Source organism: Pleurodeles waltl, chromosome 10 (assembly GCF_031143425.1).
Source record: "Pleurodeles waltl isolate 20211129_DDA chromosome 10, aPleWal1.hap1.20221129, whole genome shotgun sequence".
Taxonomy (NCBI): Eukaryota; Metazoa; Chordata; class Amphibia; order Caudata; family Salamandridae; genus Pleurodeles; species Pleurodeles waltl.
In genome coordinates, this window is record NC_090449.1 from 755,585,502 (window position 1) to 755,599,683 (window position 14,182).

General features: G+C 43.3%; 1 protein-coding gene across 1 annotated transcript in view; it reads right to left on the reverse strand.

Annotated features, from left to right (window-relative positions):
* YME1L1 (YME1 like 1 ATPase) overlaps positions 1-14,182 on the reverse strand; it is a 665,597-nt gene that overhangs the window by 340,411 nt on the left and 311,004 nt on the right. The window contains exon 12 of the mRNA XM_069211321.1: positions 3,052-3,114. Coding sequence (XP_069067422.1) covers positions 3,052-3,114 — 63 coding nt within the window. The remainder of the gene's footprint in view (positions 1-3,051; positions 3,115-14,182) is intronic.

Genomic DNA, 14,182 nt, shown 5'->3' on the forward strand with positions numbered 1-14,182 from the left:
CAGAAAAGATTCATGCTGCAAAAATACCCTTACCATCCTATACCACTACATATCACTAAACCCTAAATATATTTATCCACTGTAGGAAGCTGTTTTTTTTGTTGTTTTTTTTTTTAATAGTGAACCAAAAAGAGGTACACTGTGCAAAGAGCCCACGCAAACTCCACAGGAATTACAGGCGCACAAAGGACACCCCAAATGCTCTTTTGTGGTAGTGTGTTGGCGAGCAGTTAGGAATGTCAGAGGGTAGTGCTAAGCATATAAAACCCACACATATCCAGTAAATGAGACTCACACTCAAAGAAATCTGACACTAGTTTATAAAAATAACACATAGTTTTATATCAATTTAGATACCAAAACCATTTGAAACAGGTGAGTACTTTTCAAATTATTAATTTTTGCAGTTTTCAAAAGTCGACAATGCATTTTTCTGAAGCGGCAATGTTACTCTATGGGAGAGAAAACACAGCAAACAGGTACTTCACAGCAACTTTCAGGCCAATCTTCTGGTATAAAGGCGAGTATAAGGCAGACTCTTAGGCCACACCAATAGGTCACCTCGGGTGCCACTGGGGTGGCCAGTTGCAGTTCAGCATCAGGTGCCCTTGGAAGTCTATCGGGATCGGTCCGGTGTAGGAAAGTACCCTCTTTTTAGCATGTTTACCCACACTTTTTGCCTACTTCCAGTGTGTTTTGACTGTTTTCACTGGGATCCCGCTAACCAGGACCCCAGTGACTGTGCTCTCTCCCTCTAAATTTCATTGCGTGGGACTTCACACACCCCACAATTGGGATACTGGTGCCCCCCTGTAAGTCCCTGATATATAAAACCCAGGACATTGGGGCACCAGGGGTTCCCCATGGGCTCCAGCATGTATTATGCCACCCATGGAAACTCATGTAAAATGTGTTGGCAGGCTAGCAAGGACCCTTTCACTACAGGTCACTGTAAGTCAACCCTATGGCAGGTCTTCCTAGCCCAGAGGGCAGGCTGCATAAGTACATGTGTGTGAGGGCTTCATGAGCTGCATGAGCATAGGTCCCCCACGAACTCCAGCTCCATTTTTCTGGACTTCATGAGTGCGAGAAAGCCATTTTAGCTGTGTACTGGACATAGGTCACTACCTATGTTCAGCTACATAATGGTAACTCCGAACTTAGGCATATTTGGTATCAAACATGTCCGAATCATACCCCAATACTTTTGCCAGTTTTGACTGTACAATTCCATGCACTCTGGGGCACTTCTTGATGACCCTCCCCCCAGCTTTGCTCCTACCAGTTTTCAGGGTTTTACCAGGCAGCCCACGCTGCTGTCATCCTACAGACTGGTTTCTGCCCTCCTGCTACTTGAACAGCTCAAGCCTGAGAAGGCAGAACAAAGGATTTCCTTTGGGAGAGGGAGGCAACACCCTCTCCCTTTGGTAAAAGGTGTTACATGGCTTTGGAGGGTTAGCCTCCCCAAAGCCACTGGTATGCTCTGAAGGGCACATTCGGTGCCATCCTTGCATAAACCGGTCTGCACTGGTTCAGGAACCTCCAGTCCCTGCTCTGGCGCAAAACTGGACAATGGAAAGGGGAGTAACCACTCACCTGTCCATCACCACCCCAGGGGTGGTGCCCAGAGCTCTCCAACTGACAACCTGATTCTGTCATCTTGAATCCAAGTTGGGCAGAGGCCTCTGGAATCATCTGAGTCGCAAGGTCAGGCAAGTGACGTCACAGCCCACTTCTGATAGGTGTTCACCCTGTTAGGTGACTAATCCCCCTTTTAGAGCTATATAGAGTCTCCCTCTTGGGTGGGTCCTCAGATTCGACATGCAAGATTCCAGAAGGACTCCTCTACAACGTTTAATTCGACTTCTGGCTACTGGAACCACAACTGGACTTCATAGAAACCTACAATCTGCAGCTCCAGCGACGACTCTGCTCTGAAACATTTTTTTCTCCGGCTCCTTCAGCAACTGCAACATTTCCCCTGCTGTGCATCCTCTGAGGGCGGAAAGTCTTCAGTCTGCACCAAGAAGTAATCTCCCTTGGAGAGAAGGAGTCACTCCCCTACATCTGCAGGCACCAACTGCAACAACAACCAACATAGGTGGTGGTCTTGAGTGGTCCCCTCTACCAGCTGTCTAACTTTGGGGGTGGTGAGTCTTTGCCTCTCCTTGCAGGACAGTACCCCTGTACACTGTGACTCTTGCAGCTACTAAGGCTTGTTGGCTCTTCTTCCAATTGAAAATCTCAGAGCAAGAGGAAATACGTCCGAACCCGACAGCTGAAAGAAAACAATCTAACAAAGGAGTCTAATCCCATGCGCACTATGAGCGAGAGGAGGAGTCACTTGATCCCGTGATTCGAAAAAAAGACTTCTTCAAAGAAAAAACAACCTGTAACACTCTGAGCCAAACACTAGATGGCGGAAGCTATGCATAGCATGTGTATCTGCAGCTACAAATGGCATCTAACGTATAGATTCTTAGGCAATACTGTTGTTTCTCAATTGTAACTGAACAGATTTCCTATTTGGTTGTTTTCTGTGGCACTTTAATTCTCAGATTCTAGTATTCCACCAGAGATCTTTTCGAATAAGGGATCTTCAGAAGAAGTATCCATTAAAAAATGCCTTTACATTTAGATGTCCCAAAGGCAAAGTGTACAATCAATTGATGCCCTAGAAATAGTGGGGGTAAAACATTTTTTTTAAAAAAGCAAAATGGTAGTCATAGACAACAAAATAATTTGAACATTAAATTGTATTTTAAAATTAAAGGTAATCAACATAATACCTCTAACTCCTAAAAAATTATTTTTAAATGAACTATAATTCAAAGGAAAGAAAAGGAGATCAATAATATTAAAATGTGTTCAATTGTAAAGGTAGTTTAAACAAGAAAATTGCAATTATTGAACTTTTATGATGTACATTAGCAATATTTCATTAAAAGGCTTAATAAAATAAGTAAATAATATCACAAAAGAAATATGCATAAAGACCTTTTAATTAAACTACTGACATTTCAAAATTATCAAGTTCATTTTGGTACTTACTTATCTAAAGCTTCTGGAAAATTTGTTGCTCCAATGATGATCACTCCTTCGTTTGGCTTGAAACTTTAAAGAAGACAAAATTAATTTCATCTTAAAACTTGGATTTCAAGGATATAAAACCAACGAAGCTATATAATCTTAGAGCTAAAATGCCTTGCAACATGGGGTCTATTTTACAGACTTACAGAAACTGTTCTAAAGTCTACATGGAGGTACACTGACTTGCTCATATGCTCACCTTGTCTTTAATTAAGCTACACCCAAGAAATGTAACAAGTAAATACACTATTTAGTAATTTTAGAATTTTAAAACCAGGTATCTTGAGTTAAAAAAAAATATATATATATCTATGGAAATTTCACTTACCCAGTGTACATCTGTTCGTGGCATTAGTCGCTGCAGATTCACATGCTGTGCACATCCCGCCATCTGGTGTTGGGCTCGGAGTGTTACAAGTTGTTTTTCTTCGAAGAAGTCTTTTCGAGTCACGAGACCGAGGGACTCTTCCCATTTCGACTCCATTGCGCATGGGTGTCGACTCCATCTTAGATTGTTTTCCCCGCAGAGGGTGAGGTAGGAGTTGTGAATGCTAGTAATAGTGCCCATGCAATGGAGTGAATGCGTATGTACATAATGAAGTTTAAAGTAATATATTTACAAATGTACAAATGTTTAAGATCTACTTCTAAACGGCTACAGGCTCCCGGGGAGGCGGGTGGGCGCATGTGAATCTGCAGCGACTAATGCCACAAACAGATGTACACTGGGTAAGTGACATTTTCAGTTGAATGGCATGTGTAGCTGCAGATACACATGCTGTGCATAGACTAGTAAGCAGTTATCTCCCCAAAAGCGGTGGTTTAGCCTGTAGGAGTTGAAGTAGTTTGAAATAATGTTCTTAGTACAGCTTGACCTACTGTTGCCTGTTGTGCAGTTAACACATCTACACAGTAGTGCTTGGTAAATGTATGAGGCGTAGACCATGTTGCTGCCTTACATATTTCGTTCATTGGAATATTTCCTAGAAAGGCCATGGTAGCACCTTTCTTTCTGGTTGAGTGTGCCTTTGGTGTAATAGGCAGTTCTCTTTTAGCTTTAAGATAGCAGGTTTGAATGCACTTAACTATCCATCTAGCAATGCCTTGTTTTGAAATTGGATTTCCTGTATGAGGTTTTTGAAAGGCGATAAATAGTTGTTTTGTCTTTCGAATAAGTTTTGTTCTGTCAATGTAGTACATTAGTGCTCTTTTGATGTCTAATGTATGTAGTGCTCTTTCAGCTACAGAATCTGGCTGTGGGAAGAACACTGGTAATTCTACCGTTTGATTCAAGTGGAACGGTGAGATTACTTTTGGTAAAAATTTAGGATTTGTCCGTAGAACAACTTTATTTTTGTGTATTTGAATAAATGGTTCTTGAATGGTAAATGCTTGAATTTCACTCACTCTTCTTAGAGATGTGATGGCAATTAAAAATGCGACTTTCCACGTTAAGTATTGCATTTCACAAGAGTGCATGGGCTCAAAAGGTGGACCCATGAGTCGTGTTAAGACAATGTTGAGGTTCCATGAAGGAACTGGTGGTGTTCTTGGTGGTATAATTCTCTTTAGGCCTTCCATAAACGCTTTTAAGACTGGTATCCTAAATAATGAAGTTGAGTGCGTAATTTGCAGGTAAGCTGAAATTGCTGTAAGATGTATTTTAATGGAAGAGAAAGCTAGTTTAGATTTTTGCAAATGTAGTAAGTATCCTACTATATCTTTTGCAGATGCGTGTAAAGGTTGAATTTGATTATTATGGCAGTAATAAACAAATCTTTTCCACTTATTTGCATAGCAGTGTCTAGTGGTAGGTTTTCTAGCTTGTTTTATGACCTCCATACATTCCTGTGTGAGGTCTAAGTGCCCGAATTCTAGGATTTCAGGAGCCAAATTGCTAGATTCAGCGATGCTGGATTTGGATGTCTGATCTGTTGTTTGTGTTGTGTTAACAGATCTGGTCTGTTTGGCAGTTTGACATGAGGTACTACTGAAAGGTCTAGTAGTGTTGTGTACCAAGGTTGCCTTGCCCATGTTGGTGCTATTAGTTTGAGTTTGTTTTGACTCAACTTGTTTACTAGATATGGAAGAAGTGGGAGAGGGGGAAAAGCGTACGCAAATATTCCTGACCAGTTCATCCATAGTGCATTGCCCTGAGACTGATGTTGTGGGTACCTGGATGCAAAGTTTTGGCATTTTGAGTTTTCTTTTGTTGCAAATAGATCTATTTGTGGCGTTCCCCACATTCTGAAGTAAGTGTTCAGTATTTGGGGGTGAATTTCCCATTCGTGGATCTGTTGGTGATCCCGAGAGAGATTGTCTGCTAACTGATTCTGAATCCCTGGAATAAATTGTGCTATTAGGCGAATGTGGTTGTGAATCGCCCAATGCCATATTTTTTGTGTCAGGAGACACAACTGTGTCCAGTGTGTTCCTCCCTGTTTGTTTAGGTAATACATTGTTGTCATGTTGTCTGTCTTGACAAGAGTGTATTTGTGGGTTATTATGGGTTGAAATGCTTTCAGCGCTAGAAACACCGCTAACAGTTCTAAGTGGTTTATATGAAACTGTCTTTGCTGAATGTCCCATTGTCCTTGGATGCTGAGCTGATTGAGGTGTGCTCCCCACCCTGTCATGGATGCATCTGTCGTTATTACGTATTGTGGCACTGGGTCTTGAAAAGGCCGCCCTTGGTTTAAATTTATACTGTTCCACCATTGAAGCGAGATGTATGTTTGGCTGTCTATCAACACCAGATCTAGAAGTTGACCCTGTGCCTGTGACCACTGTGATGCTAGGCACTGCTGTAAGGGCCGCATGTGCAACCTTGCGTTTGGGACAATGGCTATGCATGAGGACATCATGCCTAGGAGTTTCATTACTAATTTGACCTGTATCTTGTGGTTTGGATACATGGCTTGTATTACATTGTGAAATGTTTGGACTCTTTGTGGACTTGGAGTGGCAATTCCTTTTACTGTGTTGATTGTTGCTCCTAGGTATTGCTGTGTTTGACACGGCAGAAGATGTGACTTTGAGTAATTGATTGAGAAACCTAGTTTGTGTAGGGTTTCTATGACATAATTTGTGTGTTGTGAACACTGTATTTGCGTGTTGGTCTTGATTAACCAATCGTCTAGGTACGGGAACACATGTATTTGCTGCCTTCTGATATGTGCAGCTACTACTGCTAGACATTTTGTAAAAACTCTTGGCGCAGTTGTTATTCCGAATGGCAACACTTTGAATTGGTAATGTATCCCATGGAATACAAACCTTAGGTACTTTCTGTGTGAAGGATGTATTGGTATATGGAAATATGCATCCTTTAGATCCAGTGTTGTCATGTAGTCTTGTTGTTTGAGCAGTGGGATTACTTCTTGTAATGTAACCATGTGAAAGTGGTCTGATTTGATGTATGTATTTAATATTCTGAGATCTAGTATAGGTCTTAGAGTTTTGTCTTTTTTGGGTATCAGAAAGTACAGTGAGTAAACTCCTGTGTTTAGTTCTTGTTTTGGTACTAATTCTATTGCCTCTTTTTGGAGCAATGCTTGAACTTCTAATCCTAGAAGATTTATATGTTGGATTGACATACTGTGTGTTTTCGGTGGGACTGTTGGAGGGAATTCGAGAAATTCTATGCAATAACCATGCTGGATAATTGCTAGTACCCAAGTATCTGTTGTTATCTCCTCCCAATGTTTGTAAAATTGGTTTAGTCTTCCCCCCACAGGTGTTATGTGATGGGGATGTGTGACTTGTAAGTCACTGCTTATTTTGAGGACTTTTGGGGCTTTGGAATTTTTCTCTATTTTTTTGGAATTATCCCCCTCTATATTGCCCCCGAAAACTTCCCCGCTGATATTGGCTTTGGTAAGTGGGCCTTGTTTGTGATGTTGTGGTTTCTGTAGGTTGTCCTCGAAACCCTCCCCTAAAAGGTGTTTTGCGAAATGTGCCTCTGCTCTGTGGGGAGTAGAGTGCGCCCATGGCTTTTGCTGTATCAGTGTCTTTCTTGAGTTTATCAATAGCAGTGTCGACTTCCGGCCCAAACAACTGCTGTTCATTAAATGGCATATTTAGCACGGCTTGTTGAATTTCCAGCTTGAAACCTGACGTGCGCAGCCATGCGTGCCTTCTTATTGTTATTGCAGTATTTACTGTCCTTGCAGCCGTATCTGCTGCATCCATTGAAGACCGTATCTGATTATTAGAGATACTTTGTCCTTCTTCCACCACTTGTTGTGCTCTTTTTTGGAACTCCTTGGGTAAGTGTTCTTTCAAATGTTGCATCTCATCCCAGTGAGCTCTATCATATCTTGCCAAAAGTGCTTGTGAATTGGCAATGCGCCATTGGTTTGCTGCTTGTGCTGCAACCCTTTTGCCCGCAGCATCAAATTTGCGACTCTCTTTGTCTGGAGGTGGTGCGTCCCCCGAGGTATGAGAGTTTGCTCTCTTACGAGCTGCCCCGACAACTACTGAGTCTGGGGTTAACTGCGTTGTAATATAAACTGGATCTGTTGGCGGTGGCTTGTACTTTTTCTCCACCCTTGGAGTTATGGCTCGGCCTTTAACAGGATCCTGAAAGATTTTTTTGAATGTTTTAGCATTCCTGGGAGCATAGGTAGTCTTTGGTATTGGCTATGAGTGGAGGATAGCGTGTTAAACAAAGAGTCATCCTCAATTGGTTCGGAATGCAAGGTGACGTTATGGAAAGCAGCTGCCCTTGCAATCACCTGTGTGTAAGATGTACTGTCCTCAGGTGGGGACGGCCTGGCAGGGTACGAGTCTGGGCTGTTGTCCGATACTGGAGCATCGTAAAGGTCCCATGCATCGGGATCATCTTGACTCATGGTAGCATGAGTCGGGGAGTGCATCAGTGGAGGAGTTGCTACTGGTGATGTGTGCACGGATGGTGGTGGAGACGGTGGTGGAGTTGTTTTCTTTGCCACCTTTGCCTGTGGCTCCTTGTCCTTTTCTTGAAAGGCAAGTTTTCTTTTTATTTTAACTGGGGGAAGAGTGGTTATCTTCCCTGTGTCTTGTTGAATGTGGAGCCTCCTTTGAGTATAGTCTGGCTCTACTGCTTGAAGTTCCTCTCCGAATCTATGTTTTTGCATTTGGGAGGACAATCCTTGTTCCTCTGTATAGGAACCTGTTTTCGGCTCCGAGGCTGGATGTTTCGGAACCAAAACTTTTTCGGATGTCTTTTTAGGCTCCGAAGAAACCTTTGTAATTGTCGGCGTGGTGGTGTTTCGGTGCCGAATTTGTTCGGTGCCGCTGTCACGGTGCCGAAATTTCTCTGAGCCGATGTCTCGGGTCCGAGATTGCTGTGTGGCGGTATCTCGACCGGAGTCGGATGACTTTGACACCAGCGTGCCCTTTTTCGGTGCCTTGGATCGGTCACCTATTTTTGGGGTTAAGCCATGGCCTGTTGGCGGTGGCGTCCCCTGGGCTTTTGTTGACTTCTCGTGAGTCTTATGTTTCGACGTCTTACTCACGGTTTTCGGCATTTCTTCGGCCTCGAGCTCTTCCGAGCCCGACTCTTGGATAGAGAAAGCTTCCTCTTCCACCTCGACTCCTGGGTGGAGAATGTTTCTTCCTCCTCCTCAAAACGCCCTTGTCCTGTCGGCGCCGATGCCATTTGCAGTCTTCTTGCTCTTCGGTCCCTGAGTGTCTTTCTGGACCGAAACGCTCGACAGGCCTCACAAGTATCTTCCTTGTGCTCTGGGGACAAGCACAAGTTACAGACCAGATGCTGATACGTATACGGATACTTGTTATGGCATTTTGGACAGAAGCGGAATGGGGTCCGTTCCATCAGCCTTGAAGTCACACGTGGCCGACCAGGCCCCGACGGGGGTTCGAAAAAACCCTGAAGGGCCACCGGAGCTCTTCAAAATTCGGTGTCGATCTGTTGTAACTAACCCGATACCGAACGGAAACAATACCGACGTTTTTTCCGAGATTCTAACTAACTTTCCGACCCGAAACACGGAGCGAAAAGGAACACGTCCGAACCTGATGGCGGAAAAAAAACAATCTAAGATGGAGTCGACGCCCATGCGCAATGGAGCCGAAATGGGAGGAGTCCCTCGATCTTGTGACTCGAAAAGACTTCTTCGAAGAAAAACAACTTGTAACACTCCGAGCCCAACACTAGATGGCGGGATATGCACAGCATGTGTATCTGTAGCTACACATGCCATCGAACATATATATATATATATATATATATATATAAAAATATTTTTAATAATCAGGCACTGACCACTGAAATGTTCTTGGATCGTAATTTGAAGCTCTACATTGAGTTTCTGGCCCAGTCCCAAAGGTCAAGCCACTTATGTGTTCCAATAAATATCAGAACTAACAATTACGCTGAGATTTAAAAATGGATACAACAATAATATCCTAAACATTTCCTGATGGCGTGCCGATCCTGCTCCAAAACGTCAGCGGTGCACGTCTGCTAGCGAGCGCTAGCTCGCTTCTAATTCCACACTTGATTCCATTGGTAAAGAGAAAGACAGCACTCCGCGGGCATCTTAATTCATCCGGGTTTATTGGCACAAAAGGAAAGAACGCGTTTCGGCGTTGCCGCCTTCGTCAACTTCTTATTCGCCATTTTGTCCTCCCTCATATATATAACACATGATCGCTATGTTAAATCCCAATCACCATTACCAACAATTTCTTTTACAATTGGACTCTCCATCATAACACTCTCTATAATTTATGCCGGTTACCCTGTGGATAATTGCACAAATCTTGCTTTGATACGAATTAACCATTTGTAAAACATAAACCTTAATGACCTAAATGGATATAACGATGTGAATAGATATAAAAGCGCATTGCCTCAGTATGTATTTAATGTTAAAAATGTTCCATAAAAAACTTCCTTCCCAATCATAATACACTGGGTGGTTGCGCTGTTAATAATGGGTTCCCCCATCCATTAGTGGACTCGATTTCAGATGGTCCACAGCAAATTAACATTATCATATATCTTGTATCTTCAATGTATCCCTATATCAATCATAAATCATTATTGATCTCATCTTGTTATATTTTCTTCTTAATGTTGCAATAGTATCCGGCTCACAATTTTAGCCTTCCCAACTAGGTATTGTGGGAACTTGAATAGGGGAACTCTTCCGTATAACTTGGAAGCATTTTCAACTTTCTGTTGTAGATATCTGATGTGTAAAGACAACTTCTACCTTCTCAGGTGTTGTGTAATAATATTTCTGTTGATTCTTTAGTATAGATGAATGTATAACTCCTCACTGATGTTCAACCCATTTGGTTCCTTGGTGTTGAGTGTTAATATGTACCTCGACTCTAGTTTGCGCAGGTTTTTCTCTCGATCTCCCCCTCTGCTGTCTCTGGCTATTCCATCAATTACACTGTAACGTAGCTCCTCTATTTTCCCTCCATGTATCTCATGAATGTGTCTAGCTACTGGATATCTGATGTCCTTATTAGTAATTGCTCTTAAGTGTTGCAAGATTCTTTTGTCTGCCTGCAGTTTTGTACTTCCCACATACAATTTGGGGCAAGTGCATTTGAGGATATAAATTACATGGTCGCTTTTGCATGTATATCTTCTTTTTATAGTGTGTACTATCCTATTGCTGATGGTTAGATTTTTAATATTTTCTCCATTCTTACATGCTTTGCATTTCATACACTTGTAGAAACCATCCTGTGTGTTGAGCCATGTAGACTGTTTGCTCAACTGTCTGATGTCACTTTTGACTAAAACGTCTTTCATAGATTTCCCTCTTCTATAGGTAATCTGTGGTCTCCTCGTTAATCTCTGTCCTATTACAGGATCACTCCTCACTACGTGCCAATGTTTTTTAATAAGTTGCGTACTTGTTCATGTGCCACATTGAATGTTGTAATGAATCTCACAATTTTTTCTGCACCTTCACCACTATTTCTCTTATTCTTTCTCTCTTGTGACGAGAACAGCAGATCTTCTCTAACTCTAGATTTTACTTTATTACTGGCTCTTTGGAGTGTCTTTGGAGTGTCCTATCAGTATAACCTCTATTCTGCAGTCTCCTCCCCATGTCTAACTGAACTTCTTTGAACTTGGTCTCGGTACTGCATATTCTTTTAGCTCTCAGCATCTCACCAAATGGAATACTTTCTTTTAAAGGTTGTGGATGATAACTAGAGGCATGTAAGATGCTGTTGTCAGCGGTTTGCTTTCTAAATACTGTGGTTTCTACCCTGTTGTTTTCTACCATCACTTTTACATCCAGAAACTCGATTTCACTTGCATGTATTTTACTTGTGAATTTCAAATTACAGTTGTTTTTATTCACTTCTTGTGAGAATTGTAATGCACTGGTCATGTCACCTTTCCAGATGATAAAAATATCGTCTATGTATCTTAACCACAGTACAATATGTTGGTTCCACTGGTCTGGGGGGGGATGATTCAATACTTGTTCTTCCCCACCACCCCATGCATAAGTTCGCATAACTCGGTGCGAAACAGGTTCAAATATCTCATTTTTTATAAAAAAAATAATAATATCCTATGTACTTATTTTCTTTAAACACACTGAATCATATTTGTAGATTATTAATTAACACTGCTTTGGTGGCTGAACTGACAGTACATGAGTGCAGTGATGCTGTCTAGGTAGTGATCCTTAAGTGCTGTGCTGTCAAGCCAGACATAAAATACAGCCGGCACAGTGTTGAAGTGGACTGCAATACCTAAGTGACCTTGTGTATTCTACAACATATTAGAACGTTTTAATATAACTAACAAGGGTCAAATCTATCATAGTCCTGAACTTAATAAATATATTGGTCAATGTGCTGGCGACCAGCAAGCTAGTGTTTCAGAAGACTAGATAAAATCACCAAAAACAATATGCTAGAAGGGCTAGTGTTTATACACCAATAGAATTTTTATGCCTGCAGAGTAAAATATCATTTATTTGAAACGTAAAATTATGCTTGCCGAGATTGAGAAAGATCCCCTACATAGCCCTGGAACGTGTAGGTTTCTGCCTCAAGTTCATAGCTGTAGGAAGTTGGCTCTGTATGTGCTATTTCAAAGTAAGGAATAGCATACACAGAGTCCAAGGGTTCCCCTTAGAGGTAAAATAGTGGTAAAAAGAGATAATACTAATGCTCTATTTTGTGGTAGTGTGGTCGAGCAGTAGGCTTATCCAAGGAGTAGTGTTAAGCATTTGTTGTACATACACATAGACAATAAATGAGGTACACACACTCAGAGACAAATCCAGCCAATAGGTTTTGTTATAGAAAAATATATTTTCTTAGTTTATTTTAAGAACCACAGGCTCAAATTTCACATGTAATAGCTTGTTTGGAAGGTATTGCAGGTAAGTACTCTAGGAACTTTGAATCATTACATTAGCATGAATACTTTTGTCATAAAACACAATAAGCTGTTTTAAAAGTGGACACAGTGCAATTTTCACAGTTCCTGGGGGAGGTAAGTTATTGTTAGTTTTCACAGGTAAGTAAGTCACTTACAGTTCTCAGTTTTTGGTCCAAGGTAGCCCACCGTTGGGGGTTCAGAGCAACCCCAAAGTTATCACACCAGCAGCTCAGGGCCGGTCAGGTGCAAAGGTCAAAGAGGTGCCCAAAACACACAGGCTATAATGGAGAGAAGGGGGTGCCCCGGTTCCAGTCTGCCAGCAGGTAAGTACCCGCGTCTTCGGAGGGCAGACCAGGGGGGTTTTGTAGGGCACCGGGGGGGACACAAAGTAGCACAGAAAGTACACCCTCAGCAGCGCGGGGGCGGCCGGGTGCAGTGTGCAAACACGCGTCGGGTTTCCTTCAGGTTTCAATGGGAGACCAAGGGGTCTCTTCAGCGATGCAGGCAGGCAAGGGGGGGGCTCCTCGGAGTAGCCACCACCTGGGCAAGGGAGAGGGCCTCCTGGGGGTCACTCCTGCACAGAAGTTACGTTTCTTTAGGGGCTGGGGGCTGCGGGTGCAGGGCCTTTTCCAGCCGTCGGGAAATGGAGTTCAGACAGTTGCGGTCAGGGGGAGCCTGGGGATCCCCTCTGCAGGCGTCGCTGTGGAGGCTCAGGGGGGACAACTTTGGTTACTCACAGTCGTAGAGTCGCCGGAGGGTCCTCCCTGAGTTGGTTGTTCGCCACCAGTCGAGTCGGGGTCGCCGGGTGCAGTGTTGCAAGTCTCACGCTTCTTGCGGGGAATTGCAGGGGTCTTTAAATCTGCTCCTTGTAACAAAGTTGCAGTTCTTTTGGAGCAGTGCCGCTGTCCTCGGGAGTTTCTTGTCTTTTTCGAAGCAGGGCAGTCCTCAGAGGATTCAGAGGTCGCTGGTCCCTTGGAAAGCGTCGCTGGAGCAGGTTCTTTGGAAGGCAGGAGACAGGCCGGTAAGTCTGGGGCCAAGGCAGTTGGTGTCTTCTGGTCTTCCTCTGCAGGGGTCTTTCAGCTCGGCAGTCCTTCTTGTAGTTGCAGGAATCTAAATCTTTAGGTTCAGGGAAGCCCTTAAATACTAAATTTAAGGGTGTGTTTAGGTCTGGGGGGTTAGTAGCCAAAGGCTACTAGCCCCGAGGGTGGGTACACCCTCTTTGTGCCTCCTCCCAAGGGGAGGGGGTCACATCCCTAATCCTATTGGGGGAATCCTCCATCTGCAAGATGGAGGATTTCTAAAAGTTAGAGTCACCTCAGCTCAGGACACCTTAGGGGCTGTCCTGACTGGCCAGTGACTCCTCCTTGTTATTCTCATTATTTTCTCCGGCCTTGCCGCCAAAAGTGGGGGCCGGAGGGGGCGGGCAACTCCACTAGCTCGAGTGTCCTGCGGGGCTGTGACAAAGGGGTGAGCCTTTGAGGCTCACCGCCAGGTGTTACAGCTCCTGCCTGGGGGAGGTGTTAGCATCTCCACCCAGTGCAGGCTTTGTTAGTGGCCTCAGAGTGACAAAGGCACTCTCCCCATGGGGCCAGCAACATGTCTCTAGTGTGGCAGGCTGCTGGAACCAGTCAGCCTACACAGATAGTTGGTTAAGTTTCAGGGGGCACCTCTAAGGTGCCCTCTGTGGTGTATTTTACAATAAAATGTACACTGGCA